Genomic DNA, 11,881 nt, shown 5'->3' with positions numbered 1-11,881 from the left:
GCCTAAAGTTTGGCCTTCCTAAGTTAAATGCAGGATAAATGTGAAAGTATTTGTTCATTATACTATTTATTTTAAGTAATAATAATAACTAGTGAGGATCTAAGTGAAAACAAAAGAAAAGAAAAGGAATGTTGTCAAAGTGGAAAACTCTGCTGCCACGTTAAACAGCTGTAATAACAGATGCCAGGGAATTTAACTGCATGCAAAACATGGAGATGGAATCTGTAAGTGACTGAATAACCACAGATGTATACAGTGATATTGAACAGTTAAAATTCAAACTTCATGTCACCAGCTGGCATAATGTACTACCGACAACTGAGTTTCAAAAAAAGAAAAGGAAAGAAAGAAAGAAAGAAAGCTCTGAGTTTCTTATTGAATTGTGAACAACATGATGATGAAGAGTGAAAACCAAGTGATCTCTACTTGTTTCTGTTTTTTTCTGTTCTTTCTTTTCTTGTCCTTTCTTTATTTTTTTCTTTGTCTTCTTTTGTTTTCTTTCTTTCTTTCTTTTTCTTTTCTTTCTTTTATGTCTTTCCTTTATTTTGTCTTTTTCTTTTCTTTTTTCTTTGTATTCTTTATTTTTTTTTCTTTTCTTTTCTTTTCTTTTCTTTTCTTTTCTTTTCTTTTCTTTTCTTTTCTTTTCAAGCGGTTTTATGTTAATCAGTGGAGATGTGGTCACTATGGTTACGAAGCTTCCTCCTACGTCACTACCGGCGGTCGCCAGGAAGAACAGCGCGTGCGTGCGGCTGCCGATGAATGAAACCGAACAGCAAACTTCATTCATTCATTTCACCTGCCGAGCAGATTTGACGGTGTTGGCCGACAGTCACATGTGAGCTCGTGCAGCCGGGTAAGGATACGTTAGCCGCGTAGCATAGTCAGCTAATGCTAGCTAGCTGGCAGGTTACCTCGCCTGTTTACATTGCTGCTAGTCGGTGTTAGCCGTCTCAAGCTAAAAATATCAACAGCACAGACTGTCGGTGTCTGCGCTCATTAGGAGGCATTCTGCCGCTGTGTCTTGAATTAGACGAGCGACACAACACACGCTCAACAACAGTGACGTCATGTTTCAGTCCCAGTGTGTCACCATCAGCTACTTTTGTGTGTTTCAGCTCCAGTGTGCCATCCTGACTCACCTCCTGTCACTGCCACCTCTCTTTGCTAGGAGTCCGTCCGCATGCTGGTGACTGTAGCTGGACGTCCCTGCCTCTAAGTGTGTGTGTGGGTGTGTGTGAGTGTGTGTGTGTGGGTGTGTGTGTGTGAAGAGCCCGTGTGTGCCATGTCGGTGTCAGTGATCATAAAGTGGGGAGGTCAGGAGTACTCCATCAGCTCCCTGTCGGAGGAGGACACGGTGATGGACCTGAAGCAGTCCATCAAGACCTTGACCGGGGTGCTGCCAGAGAGACAGAAGCTGCTGGGACTCAAGGTTAAAGGTGAGAGGATGTCAGGTGCGCAGGAGATCAGGACCTCATATCTGTTTGTGTGGTCGCTTTACTGTTAAAATCTGATAGGAAACTTCTGATTAAATAGTTTCATGTCCACGTTCTTAATAAAATGGGTTTGTTTGCTCCAGCGTTGCTTCCGTCTCGTCCTTCTGAACCGTCCTCACTTTCCTTTGTGCCGTCAGGTAAACCAGCAGAGGACGAGGTGAAGCTGGGCTCTTTGAAGCTGAAGCCCAACACCAAGATCATGATGATGGGCACCAGAGAGGAGAGCCTGGTAGGTGAACGTGTGCTGGAGAGTTTAACTGACTTTGTAGATATCTGGCTGGTTATGACTGGATGATCTGCAGCTTTATCAGACATAACAGAAGAAGAACTGCTGGCCGCTGACTTCATGTCTTCATGTTTGTAGGCCGCTCTGTAAACTGTGTGTTTGTTTTGTCTTTGTGAAGGAAGACGTTTTAGCCCCTCCCCCCGAGAACGATGACGTGGTCAATGATTTTGACATCGAGGAGGAGGTCATCGAAGTGGAGAACAGGTTAGATGTTGTGAATGTGATTTTTATCTTTTTTTTTTGTCTGCAACTTTTGTGAGAGAAGATGTGAAGGAAAATGTCCGTGTGTGTCTGAGAAACTAATGTTTGGCTGCGTGTCTAGAGAGGAGAACCTGGCTAAGATAGCCCGCAGAGTGAAAGACTACAAGGTGGAGGAGATGAACGCTCCCAGAGAAGGAAAGCGGCTGCTGGTCCTGGACGTGGACTACACACTGTTCGGTAAGAACGTTAAGAATATGACTGGGAGACAGCTGAGCGTATGGCTGCAGGTTTTCTTCTCTTCGTGTGGGCACAGGCATGTGTTCAGAGTTGTTGTTGTTGTAGTTGTAGTCAAAACAACAAGACACTTAGCAAACTATAAACCTAAAACTATGAATGTTTGTCAGCCGCTGATTGAATCCAGGACATTATGCACTGATGTCTGCATGCTGTGTGTGTTCAGATCACAAGTCGTGTGCAGAAACGGGTCAGGAGCTGATGAGACCATACCTCCACGAGTTTCTGACATCAGCCTACGAGGACTACGACATTGTCATCTGGTGTATGTATCTTTGTTTTACATCTACAAAGTACTTACTATTTCATAACTGTGTTTTGTTTCTCTCAGACTCAGGAATCTTTTGGAATAAACATCTTACACATGTTCTTTCTCTCCTCAGCTGCTACAAGTATGAAGTGGATTGATGCCAAAATGAAAGTGAGTATTCCACTTGTCAGAATAATAATAGTTTCATGTTTGTTTATAATTCTGTTTAGTTTTAGATAGTTTCCAGACTGAGTGACTTTGCTCTTTTCAGTTTAGTTTTAAGGAGTTTCAGCGTTAGTCTTAGTTTCTTCCATCACATTAAGAAGGATATTTGTCGGGGAGGATTTAAGAAGTTCAGAACAGGTTTTGCAGTTACATCACTGTCATGTCAATAAAAACATGCATAATTGCAATAGTTTAGTCAAATGTTTTTTTTTCACATTTAGTTTTAGACTTTTTGTCATCTTGGTTCATAAAAGTGAAATCTGACTGTCACCATGACTGTACTCCACCATTTTTCTTGCCAAAAGGTGGCAGTGTTAATCCAATAACCTCCTGTATTGTTGGTGGGGAACAGAAAATCATCTGTGTGTGTGTGTGTGTGTGTGTGTGTGTGTGTGTGTGTGTGTGTGTGTCTGTGTGTGTGTGTGTGTGTAGGAGCTGGGAGTGACGGACAACCCAAACTACAAGATAACGTTCATGTTGGACAGCGCAGCGATGATCACAGTGCACACCCCGAAGAGAGGCGTCGTCGAGGTCGGTACAAATCATGAATTATGAGTATATATTAATGTAACACACACTACTGATGCAACACAAGACCGTCTGTGTGAGTATACATTTAGAAAAAGAGGAAGACATTTTATTTCTCACTCAACTTGCAACAACAGTATAAGAATGTAACCTGCATGTTATCCTCTGGAGAGCCGTCCACAGCTGAAGGTGTGACTCTCAGGAATAATAACATGTCTCTTCCTGGTGTTTTTGGCTTTGTGATAAAATAAAAGCACTCAAAATAATGTGTTTGCTGACGTGTCTGTGTTTAGGTGAAGCCTCTGGGTGTGATATGGGGGAAGTACGGAGAATTTTACAACAGGAAGAACACCATAATGTTTGATGACATTGGACGAAACTTCCTCATGAATCCACAGAATGGACTGAAGGTAGCCGGCCAGCACCACCGTCACTGTGCCGAGCCTCTTCTCTTCCTCATCACTGTCAGCTTCATGCTCACATGTTGCTGAAACGTGTTTGGTGTGTGTCTGTGTTTGATAGATCCGGCCCTTCATGAAGGCCCATCTCAACAGGGAGAAGGACAGGGAGCTGTACAAACTGGCTCAGTACCTCAAAGAAATTGCCAAGCTTGAGGACTTCAGTGGACTCAACCACAAACACTGGGAAAGGTACGCACACACGCTTAACACTGATACGGACGACTGGAGAGTAGAAGAAAATGATGAAAATAAATCAGCCAACATGTGAACATCCACACATGTGAGACTATTTTCTAATGCAATTTAAATAGAAACGTTTAATATAAAACGTTCAACAACAAAACAGCCTCAGTCAATAAACATCTGCAGCCAAATGAAGTAGAAACTCTCGAGAAAAGCTTGTAATCTGGAACAAGAAAATAAATAATCAACATAATGCAGCTTTCATTAGAATATGTGAATCACTGCACCAGAATTGTTGCAGTAACTGAGGGAACTTATCACACACAGATAACTGATGCACAGTAGTAATAAAAGGAAGGACTGCACATAATAGAGGTTAATGCAGCAGATTAAGTCTGATATATTATAAATAAGAAAGAGAACATGAGTCCATACAGACTCTTTACAATAGACAGTCACATCCGCTCGTCTCTGAATATGATCCTCTGTATCAAAGTGCAAATCAAGCAGCTTCAAGCGATCTTTGTTTCCGTCTCATCGAGCCTCTGAACTCAAATTCTAACAGCAACATGTTGTTCTTCTTCTTCCAGGATCTTTTGTGTTCTCAGTGTCAAGTGTCTCTTTTATGTTTTAAGAAGCTCTCTCATGAAGCAGCTGTCGAACACTGTGTGAACGCTTTTTATGTTTTTGTGTTGTTTTTATATGAGCAGACACTGTGCCCCGGACAGACTTCCCCTTGGGGACATTCATGTTTCAATCAGTCTGTCTGAAATCAATTTAAATTCAGTGAAGTAAATCTAATATCTGAAATATGTTTGTGTGTCTGTAGGTACCTGTCGAAGAGGCAGCACCACTGAGAGGGGACGGCATCCTCGACAAAGACTGGGGCTGGGCAAGAACATCCCATCATCCACTACTCACTCACACACACACACACACACACACACACACACAGACACACACTCGACTATTACAAGTCCTTCGTTTCAAACCTTACAACAGATCCAACACTAACCCTCCTGCTGACAACACTCAAAAGCTCAGGACTGAGATGGGCTTCCCAATTTCTATATTTGCATGTTCTCTGTCTCTCTCCCGAGTCTCACACCTTGTTTTATTTCAAGTGTTATTTGCATTTATTCCAGAAATAATTCCAGTTGCTACCAGTCAGTGTGGCAAAAATCCACCTGTGTGGGTTAAAAAACAACTTCTTCATGCCAACTTGTCTAAAATACATCTTGAAATCCAGTCAAACAGCTTCTGAAAAAAAAGTCTGAGCTCTGTTAAACCTGCTTGATCCTGCAGATTGCTGAGGTTTACAGCATTTTCACATTAATTAATGTTTCTACCAAGTAACTTTAAAAAAAGAGAGACTTATACTTAGTGTCATCCACCTGTACAACGCTTACGTTTACATCTTTAAGAAGTAAGGATTGAAAAGGATTAAATCTGAAGTTCAGAGGAAAATAATTAATAAAAACAAGTTACATAAATGTATCTAAAAATGAGGATATATCCACAGTTTAAAGGTGCAATGTGTTAAGAATTTTAGTTGAAAACATTCTGAACAGAATGAAGAAGAATCTGTTTTGACGTCTGAACTGTCTGAGAGATCTAGTTAGCATGCTGACCAGCTAGCACCGGTGCTTCTGCTAGCAGTGTGAAGTCTGATCCAAGTCTGAGTCTTACTGCAGTACATTCAACATCAAACCCACATCTGAAACCCAAACAGTTGAATGATAATATGCAATAATCCTCAAAGCTGGTCGTAGCAAAATACTTCAAAACAATTGATGTACAAGCTGTTGTTCCTCCACCAGACTCAGGCCTGTCAGCAGAGGGCGACACAGGTGTACAGGTGACGGTCAGGTGAATCGCTGTGTGAGCATCTCCGTTGTTACATGCCACCGCTGTGGACGCACACAGTCGATGGGTTCTAGTTTTTGTTTAGTTTTTTTGATGCAGAATTCGTGGGTCAGTGTTTTGTTTAGAGATTTTACTGAAACGACATGGTAACTTGAAATGTTAACGAACAAAGCGAGGAGGAGGGATGATGATGATGACGATGATGATGATGATGAAACACTCATTTCACAGTTTGTTCTTCAGTTGCTTCTTCATCATCTGCACTTATTGTTAACGTGTATTTTAAGTTATGGGTGAAGAAGGCGGAGGTGTTTCTCCTCCTCATGAACAAGTAGCACCTGAAGCTCTTGGAAACGGGGGGATGTGATTTTTCTTTCAGATCTTGTCAAGTTTACAGCTCTCTTTTCAACTCCTCTTCATTTTTTAAGATCTGCCTTTTTGTGTTTTCCTCTTCACATCCCCGACTTCCTGGCTGTAAATATGACAATAAACCTTTTTTTTGTACCAATATCGCCTGTATTGTTCATTCTTTCTTCAGTCACAATCTTTTACAGTGTTGAAGCATTTCATCATAATGAACCAAAATGCCAAAAGCTGCAGTAAATAAACCATTTATTAAATTTATTGAGAAAAATCAGAGTTACAAAGGATTTGAGGGAGTTGGGAACAGATTTGAAACAGATGTTTTAAAGATCATCAATAAATACTGTACAGGAAAATATAAAAATATTTTTCTTCCATCTTTGTGTTCTTCCTTCCTTCATGGCTGCAGTTTGAGGAAGGAGCAGTTCACGGTGTTTCTGTTCACTCTGGAGACGGGACAGGTTGGACAGAGTCAGTACGGAGAAATCTCAAGAAATCATAAACTCAACCTGTGCAGAAAACTCAGTCACAGCAGTTCTTAATCTCAGTGGTTTGAGTGATGGACTGTACTTACGAGCAGTAGCTCCAGGGTCCGAACGGCCCTCTGGTGTGCTTGTCCTGAGCTCGCACGCAGATGATGTACCTCTTGGTTTTGAAGTCGATCTCAAACTTGTTGTCGTCAGTGTCGTGGAGCTGTGCAGCAGAAGAGGAGACTTGTTGAAGACAAACAGATGCTTTCTTACACTACAGAGAAGTGTAGCTGGAAGCTGATGTTGTAATCACCCGTATGTGCCTGTCGCTGTGACACGTGTCGTCGTTGTGGACCACCTTGACCTGAAACTGCAGGCTGAAGAAACTGCAGGGCTTCTCCCAGGAGTCGGGGTAGCTCCAGCTGAACTCCTTCCCATCAGTGATCTGCAGGTTCTGGAGGTTTTCTGGCCTCACTGAACAGGGTGAGGAGGAGGGGAGGAAATATCGGTTCTAAATAAATATCCTCGCTCCCACAGCTGAGATATGTCAGAGTACTCAAAAACAAACATATTGGCCATAATTGTTCTGTCACTGAAGCACAATCGCTTACCGATGTCTCTCAGGTAGAAGGTCTCTGTATATTCCTCCAGGCGAGAGTAGCTGTAGATGTAGATGCTGAGGGCGATGCGGTGCTGCTCCTCTTTGAACGGGCAGCTGGCGTCCTGGCACTGAATGCTGGACCCGTCAGCAGCCACCACACAGGGAATGTTCTCCAAATGACTGGAACGAAGACAGACTGGTTGGTACAGACACGGTCTACAGCAGGACACATGAGTCTGGGACGAGTGTTGAGTGTGTGTGAGCCTCACCGTTCTGCCTTCACCAGGAGCACGGCGGCGTCGGATCGGTACTGAGCTTTGGTCCAGCTGCACTGGAAGGAGCCTGAATAGTTGGGTGCTGAGCAGCGGATGTGACCTGCAGGAGCAGAGACACGTTCAGCTGTTTGTGTTGAATGTCACAGCATTTACACTTCAATAAATCAACTCTAGTTTCATTTGAGGGTGTTAATTTACTGACTGGGAACAGGAGGAGAGTTCTGCCAGCTTCACACCAGCTTGTTTACTATATTTTTTTTTTTTGGCCTTTTCTGGCTTTATTTGATAGAACAGCTGAAGAGTTGGACAGGAAACAGGGTAAGAGACGGGGAGTGACACGCAGCAAAGGGACCCGGGCCGGGAGTCGAACCCGGGTCCGCTGCAGAGCCTCGGCACATGGGTCGCACGCGCTACCGACTGAGCTACGCGGCGCCCCTTTACTATATTTAACATTTTGTTCAATCAAATCAGGCACAAAACACAAAACCAGAGAAAGGATGAAGTATCACCATCAGTTTAGCCAAGATGCTGTGCTGTATTTACTCTCTGTGTCCTCTAACATCCTCCCGTCCCGTCATTTCTCCTGCTCTGATCCTTGTTTTGTCCACTTTCTTTGTACATCCACCTCAGTGTTCATCTTATCTGCTGAACACTGTCGGCTCCTGGACCACAGCCCATCTTATTACCCTCTCCCACCATCTTTCTTATCTTTTCAGTGACATCTATCCTCCAGTGTCCCCCAATAACACAACAAATCTTTATCTGTCTCTGTTTGTCATTTCTAATGCGCTGCAGCTTCTTTGTCCTCCATCTTTTCTTATCGTACCTTCCTGAGGGGATTTTTCTTTCAGTATGACAGTCCTGTTCTCCACCTGGATCATGATCACAGTGTGGTTGAGGTATTCTCCGTCTGGGCCGAGGTGACAGGTGTAGTTTCCCCCATTCATCTCCTCCACCGGGACCTTCACCTGATTCCCCTGCAGAGCTGGAACCTCCACACCTGAGAGAAGAGCACATGTCAGCGTAACACTGATGCTTCTGCTTCGGCTGGTCATGACACAGATGATGTGCCGTATGACTGAAGTTTAATTTCCTGCACAAAATTCTCTATGTTAAAATTCATCTACCGTTAAAATGTGTTTTTTGCACAGTGTGTTATCTGTATATTTAGTGGCAGTAGAAGTTATATCAGCGGTGGTTCTGACAGAACTAGTTGTATTACCGTTCTTCTTCCAGGTCACAGGCTGGTTCTGATAAGCTTCTCCGCAGGTCAGAGGGACGAACACCATGCTGCCTTCTTCGTTAGGCAACCTCAGGACCAGAACTGGTTTATTCACAGACAGGAGACACAAACACAACCACACAGAGTTTATTGAGTCAACATATATTGCATGCGAGGTGAAGAGATGACTGAAAAGGAAAAGGACGAGGAGGTACCAACCGTTATCCATCAGGGTCTCTATCTGGTGCTGGCTGCTGTCAGAGGAGGCGCTGCACAGCGAGGCGCACAGGAGCACGAGGAGCAGCGAGAGCATCTGAAACCACAGCACAGAACAGAGACTGGAACAACTGAGTCACCGGTTTTAGTGTTTCTATAAAGCTCTGACTCTTCGATATGCATAAATATGGTTGTTCAGGAAGAAAAAGAATCCTTCAGGTCCAAAACTGTTGTTTGTCACCAAGTTAGTGTGTGAAAACATTACATTCTACAAATACAAGTAAAGTCTTCATCCGAGAAATCTACAGTCCTAAAATGAATGTGGTGGAGAAGAAAGTACAATATTATAGTATAGTAGAATATCAAGTATCCCAAAATGTGGATACTCCAGCAGGACGGTGGTTCACAACCGTTTTCTCTTGTGATCATCTTTTCATGAGTCGGTTGAAGCGTGTTAATTTTCTTCCCTTCCATATTTTTTCCACTTTGTTTATCAAGAAGGAAGATCAGCCTGTAGTTCACAAATAAAAACTTTTATCTTCTCTCTATAAATTGTGCAACCCCTCCTGGCAGTCACTATACTCAGGTGAACCTGTATTTCTGAAACACATTTAAGTAATTTCAGCACACGAGTGAAAGTATTTCTTATGATTCTGTGAGCAAAAGTTCCTGCTGACACAATCATCAAATTCAGCTTCGTCTAAGTCACAGTATCACCTGCACTACTGAGAATGTTAATGATAACAATTAATAAACTTAAATAACTAAACTTAAACTCATCTAAAAAGAATCCGAGACCAATGAAAGACGTGTTAACCTCAATATATTACAATTTATTACTTTAGTATTCATCTTGTTAAGTAAATGTTTGGTTCTGATGATCAATTTGATTAGAAATAGCTTCACATTTCACATGAAGTCTGACTGCTTTTAGAAGTTGAGCATGAGTCTAAAATAAAGTTGAGAATGAAGATTCCTTAACTGATGGTCACACAAAGTCGTAGTAACCTGATTAGTTGTTGCATTGATTCATAAATGATCATTTCAAGTGTTAGTCCTCCCTGAATATTTGCTCTGTACCTTGATTACAGTGTTACACAGACAGATAATGAGTGAGTCGATCTTACCTTGACAGCTGGACGGGATCCAAAGAACACACACTGAGCTCTGACTTGTTGAGAGGTGAGACGCCGGCGCTGAGTGTGAGTTCAGGTCGTCTGCAGAACTTGTTTATATGCAGCCCAGAAGCAGAAGGTCGAAAAACCCCTCGACACATAGAGGAAGTTTGTGTGTGGGATTTATTACCTGAGAGTGTGATGACATGAAATCGTGATCCATCAGCTGGAAACACCAAAGGAATTCATACTAATCATGCAGAAGAATGGATTATTTCTTCATTCCTGACACGGCTTTCAATCTGACTCTCCTCTGTTGTTTGGTCCCATTCAGGCGGTCATGAGGGAGATAACCACAGCAAAAGCAAAAACATACCATATTCCATTGTGAAATAAGTGCAGATACGCTTGGGGAAGGAAGTCGGGACAACAATAGAGACTGAAACCGCAGGATGGGGAACTGGAAAAGCATGACAGCGTGCGGTGGTGGTGGTGGTGAAAAACTGAACAGGTACTTTGGAGAATGGTCATCATGAGCATTCTGAGGAATAAGAACAAGAAAGCAAAAGTGTCCGAATGAATGAACAACTCCAGCGAAGTGGAAAAGGGAAGATGTCCCCGGGATGAAATAAAAGAGAAAAGCTTTGATCAGGGAAACGTCACACGGACGTCTCCTTCATGCAGTTTGTGAACACAACATTCTTTGACCGCAGACACATTTGGGAAGTTACCTGTGCAACGATTTATGGAGGAGTTTCCATCACTCATTCTGCACTTATTCTAACACCATGTTTAAATATATTGATCTGTAGTGACAGGCAGCAGCAGAGCGTTTCCTTTAAACACACTCTTAATTATAGCATGAGGTTTCTTTTGATTCAACATCACTATGTGGTTATGAAAAATAGATTGTTAGATGACTATAGTAGCTGACAGTTGGTGAGCTTTGTGGTTTTAACTGGACAAAATCACCTTTGCACTGAATCATATCGTCACTGCTCGTCGCTCCTCTGATGTCAGGCACGCTCACAGACTTCCCACTCTAGCTTCCATTTCACTTTTCATAGCCGTTATCCTGATCTAATCTTCTCTTTCGGGATGGTCGACATGACTACAAAGGGAAGAACGTGTGTTGTAACACCTTTGGCTTTGTGCAGGTGTGACCTCTAAAGGTATTTCCAGAAAAAGCCAATCGTGACGACGTGAGATTTAATGCCACGCTGCCCACAGATGGTACCGCTTCCCCTCTGCAGCCTGTTACTCATGCACAGGGTAACCTTCCACATTTAATGGCTTAATAAGTGACTTATGGAAGTTATAAACAATGGCTGATGAGTTTAAGTGATCGGCAGGTAGGATGTTGACCAACAGGTTAGTTCTTTCCTCATTCCACCGCAGGCGGAGTGACGTGTGATTACCTGGCTGGGAACAGCAGCTGGCAGCACTTCATACAGAGACAGTGTTGACTCTCTCCTGAAGGCCTCTGCATCATCGAATTTTTTGAGAAATTTTCCATGATTAGTCTGAGGTTTTCCAATAAGGAAGCTGACATTAAGAAAGGGAAGCTGCTATAAAGTATCATCTTTAAACAGGGCTGTATGTAACAGCTGTAGCAAGTTATATGTTTTAATCATTTTTTCAGTTTATATTTGTGGCGATATGTGAGCGGATTGTTGCGTGATATAAAAAATGAGACCTTCCCCGTCCGTCCCAGCTGCCTGTGGATGATTTGTTTAATTGATTGATTGATTGATTCGGGTCGGAGTCCAAAGAAGATTGGATGATGAGCTGAGCTGGGCATAAAGACTGGAAGCAGAACAGCTCGCCCGGCT

At 42.7% G+C, this 11,881-nt stretch overlaps 2 protein-coding genes across 5 annotated transcripts in view; one reads left to right on the top strand and one right to left on the bottom strand.

The window, feature by feature from the left end:
- Positions 1–88: 88 nt before the first annotated feature.
- Positions 89–11,881, top strand: part of ublcp1 (ubiquitin-like domain containing CTD phosphatase 1) — a 28,315-nt gene continuing 16,522 nt past the window's right edge. For 2 of the 4 annotated variants that reach the window (XR_005078681.1, XR_005078682.1), the window contains exons 1-12: positions 89–224; positions 668–853; positions 1,116–1,436; positions 1,631–1,722; positions 1,898–1,983; positions 2,102–2,217; positions 2,441–2,539; positions 2,658–2,695; positions 3,182–3,280; positions 3,571–3,687; positions 3,800–3,927; positions 4,751–4,875. Coding sequence is in view for 2 of the 4 variants with exons in the window: in XM_037120396.1 (XP_036976291.1) it covers positions 1,283–1,436; positions 1,631–1,722; positions 1,898–1,983; positions 2,102–2,217; positions 2,441–2,539; positions 2,658–2,695; positions 3,182–3,280; positions 3,571–3,687; positions 3,800–3,927; positions 4,751–4,778 (957 nt within the window). In the remaining 2 variants the exon portion in view is untranslated. Of the gene's footprint in view, positions 225–667; positions 854–1,115; positions 1,437–1,630; positions 1,723–1,897; positions 1,984–2,101; positions 2,218–2,440; positions 2,540–2,657; positions 2,696–3,181; positions 3,281–3,570; positions 3,688–3,799; positions 3,928–4,750; positions 6,298–11,881 lie in introns of those variants that run through there. The other 2 variants (XM_037120396.1, XM_037120397.1) reach the window with 2 other exon arrangements.
- On the bottom strand, positions 6,337–10,270 carry il12bb (interleukin 12B, b). The gene is made up of 9 exons (XM_037120393.1): positions 10,062–10,270; positions 8,938–9,031; positions 8,719–8,820; positions 8,323–8,496; positions 7,491–7,596; positions 7,232–7,401; positions 6,934–7,094; positions 6,725–6,843; positions 6,337–6,596 (listed from the first exon to the last, which is right to left on the bottom strand). Exons 2-9 carry the CDS (start codon positions 9,029–9,031, stop codon positions 6,548–6,550), a joined length of 975 nt encoding a protein of 324 aa, XP_036976288.1. The 5' UTR covers positions 10,062–10,270; the 3' UTR covers positions 6,337–6,547.

This window comes from Acanthopagrus latus, chromosome 13, assembly GCF_904848185.1.
Source record: "Acanthopagrus latus isolate v.2019 chromosome 13, fAcaLat1.1, whole genome shotgun sequence".
Lineage (NCBI taxonomy): Eukaryota > Metazoa > Chordata > Actinopteri > Spariformes > Sparidae > Acanthopagrus > Acanthopagrus latus.
This window is presented reverse-complemented; position numbering and strand designations above follow the sequence as displayed.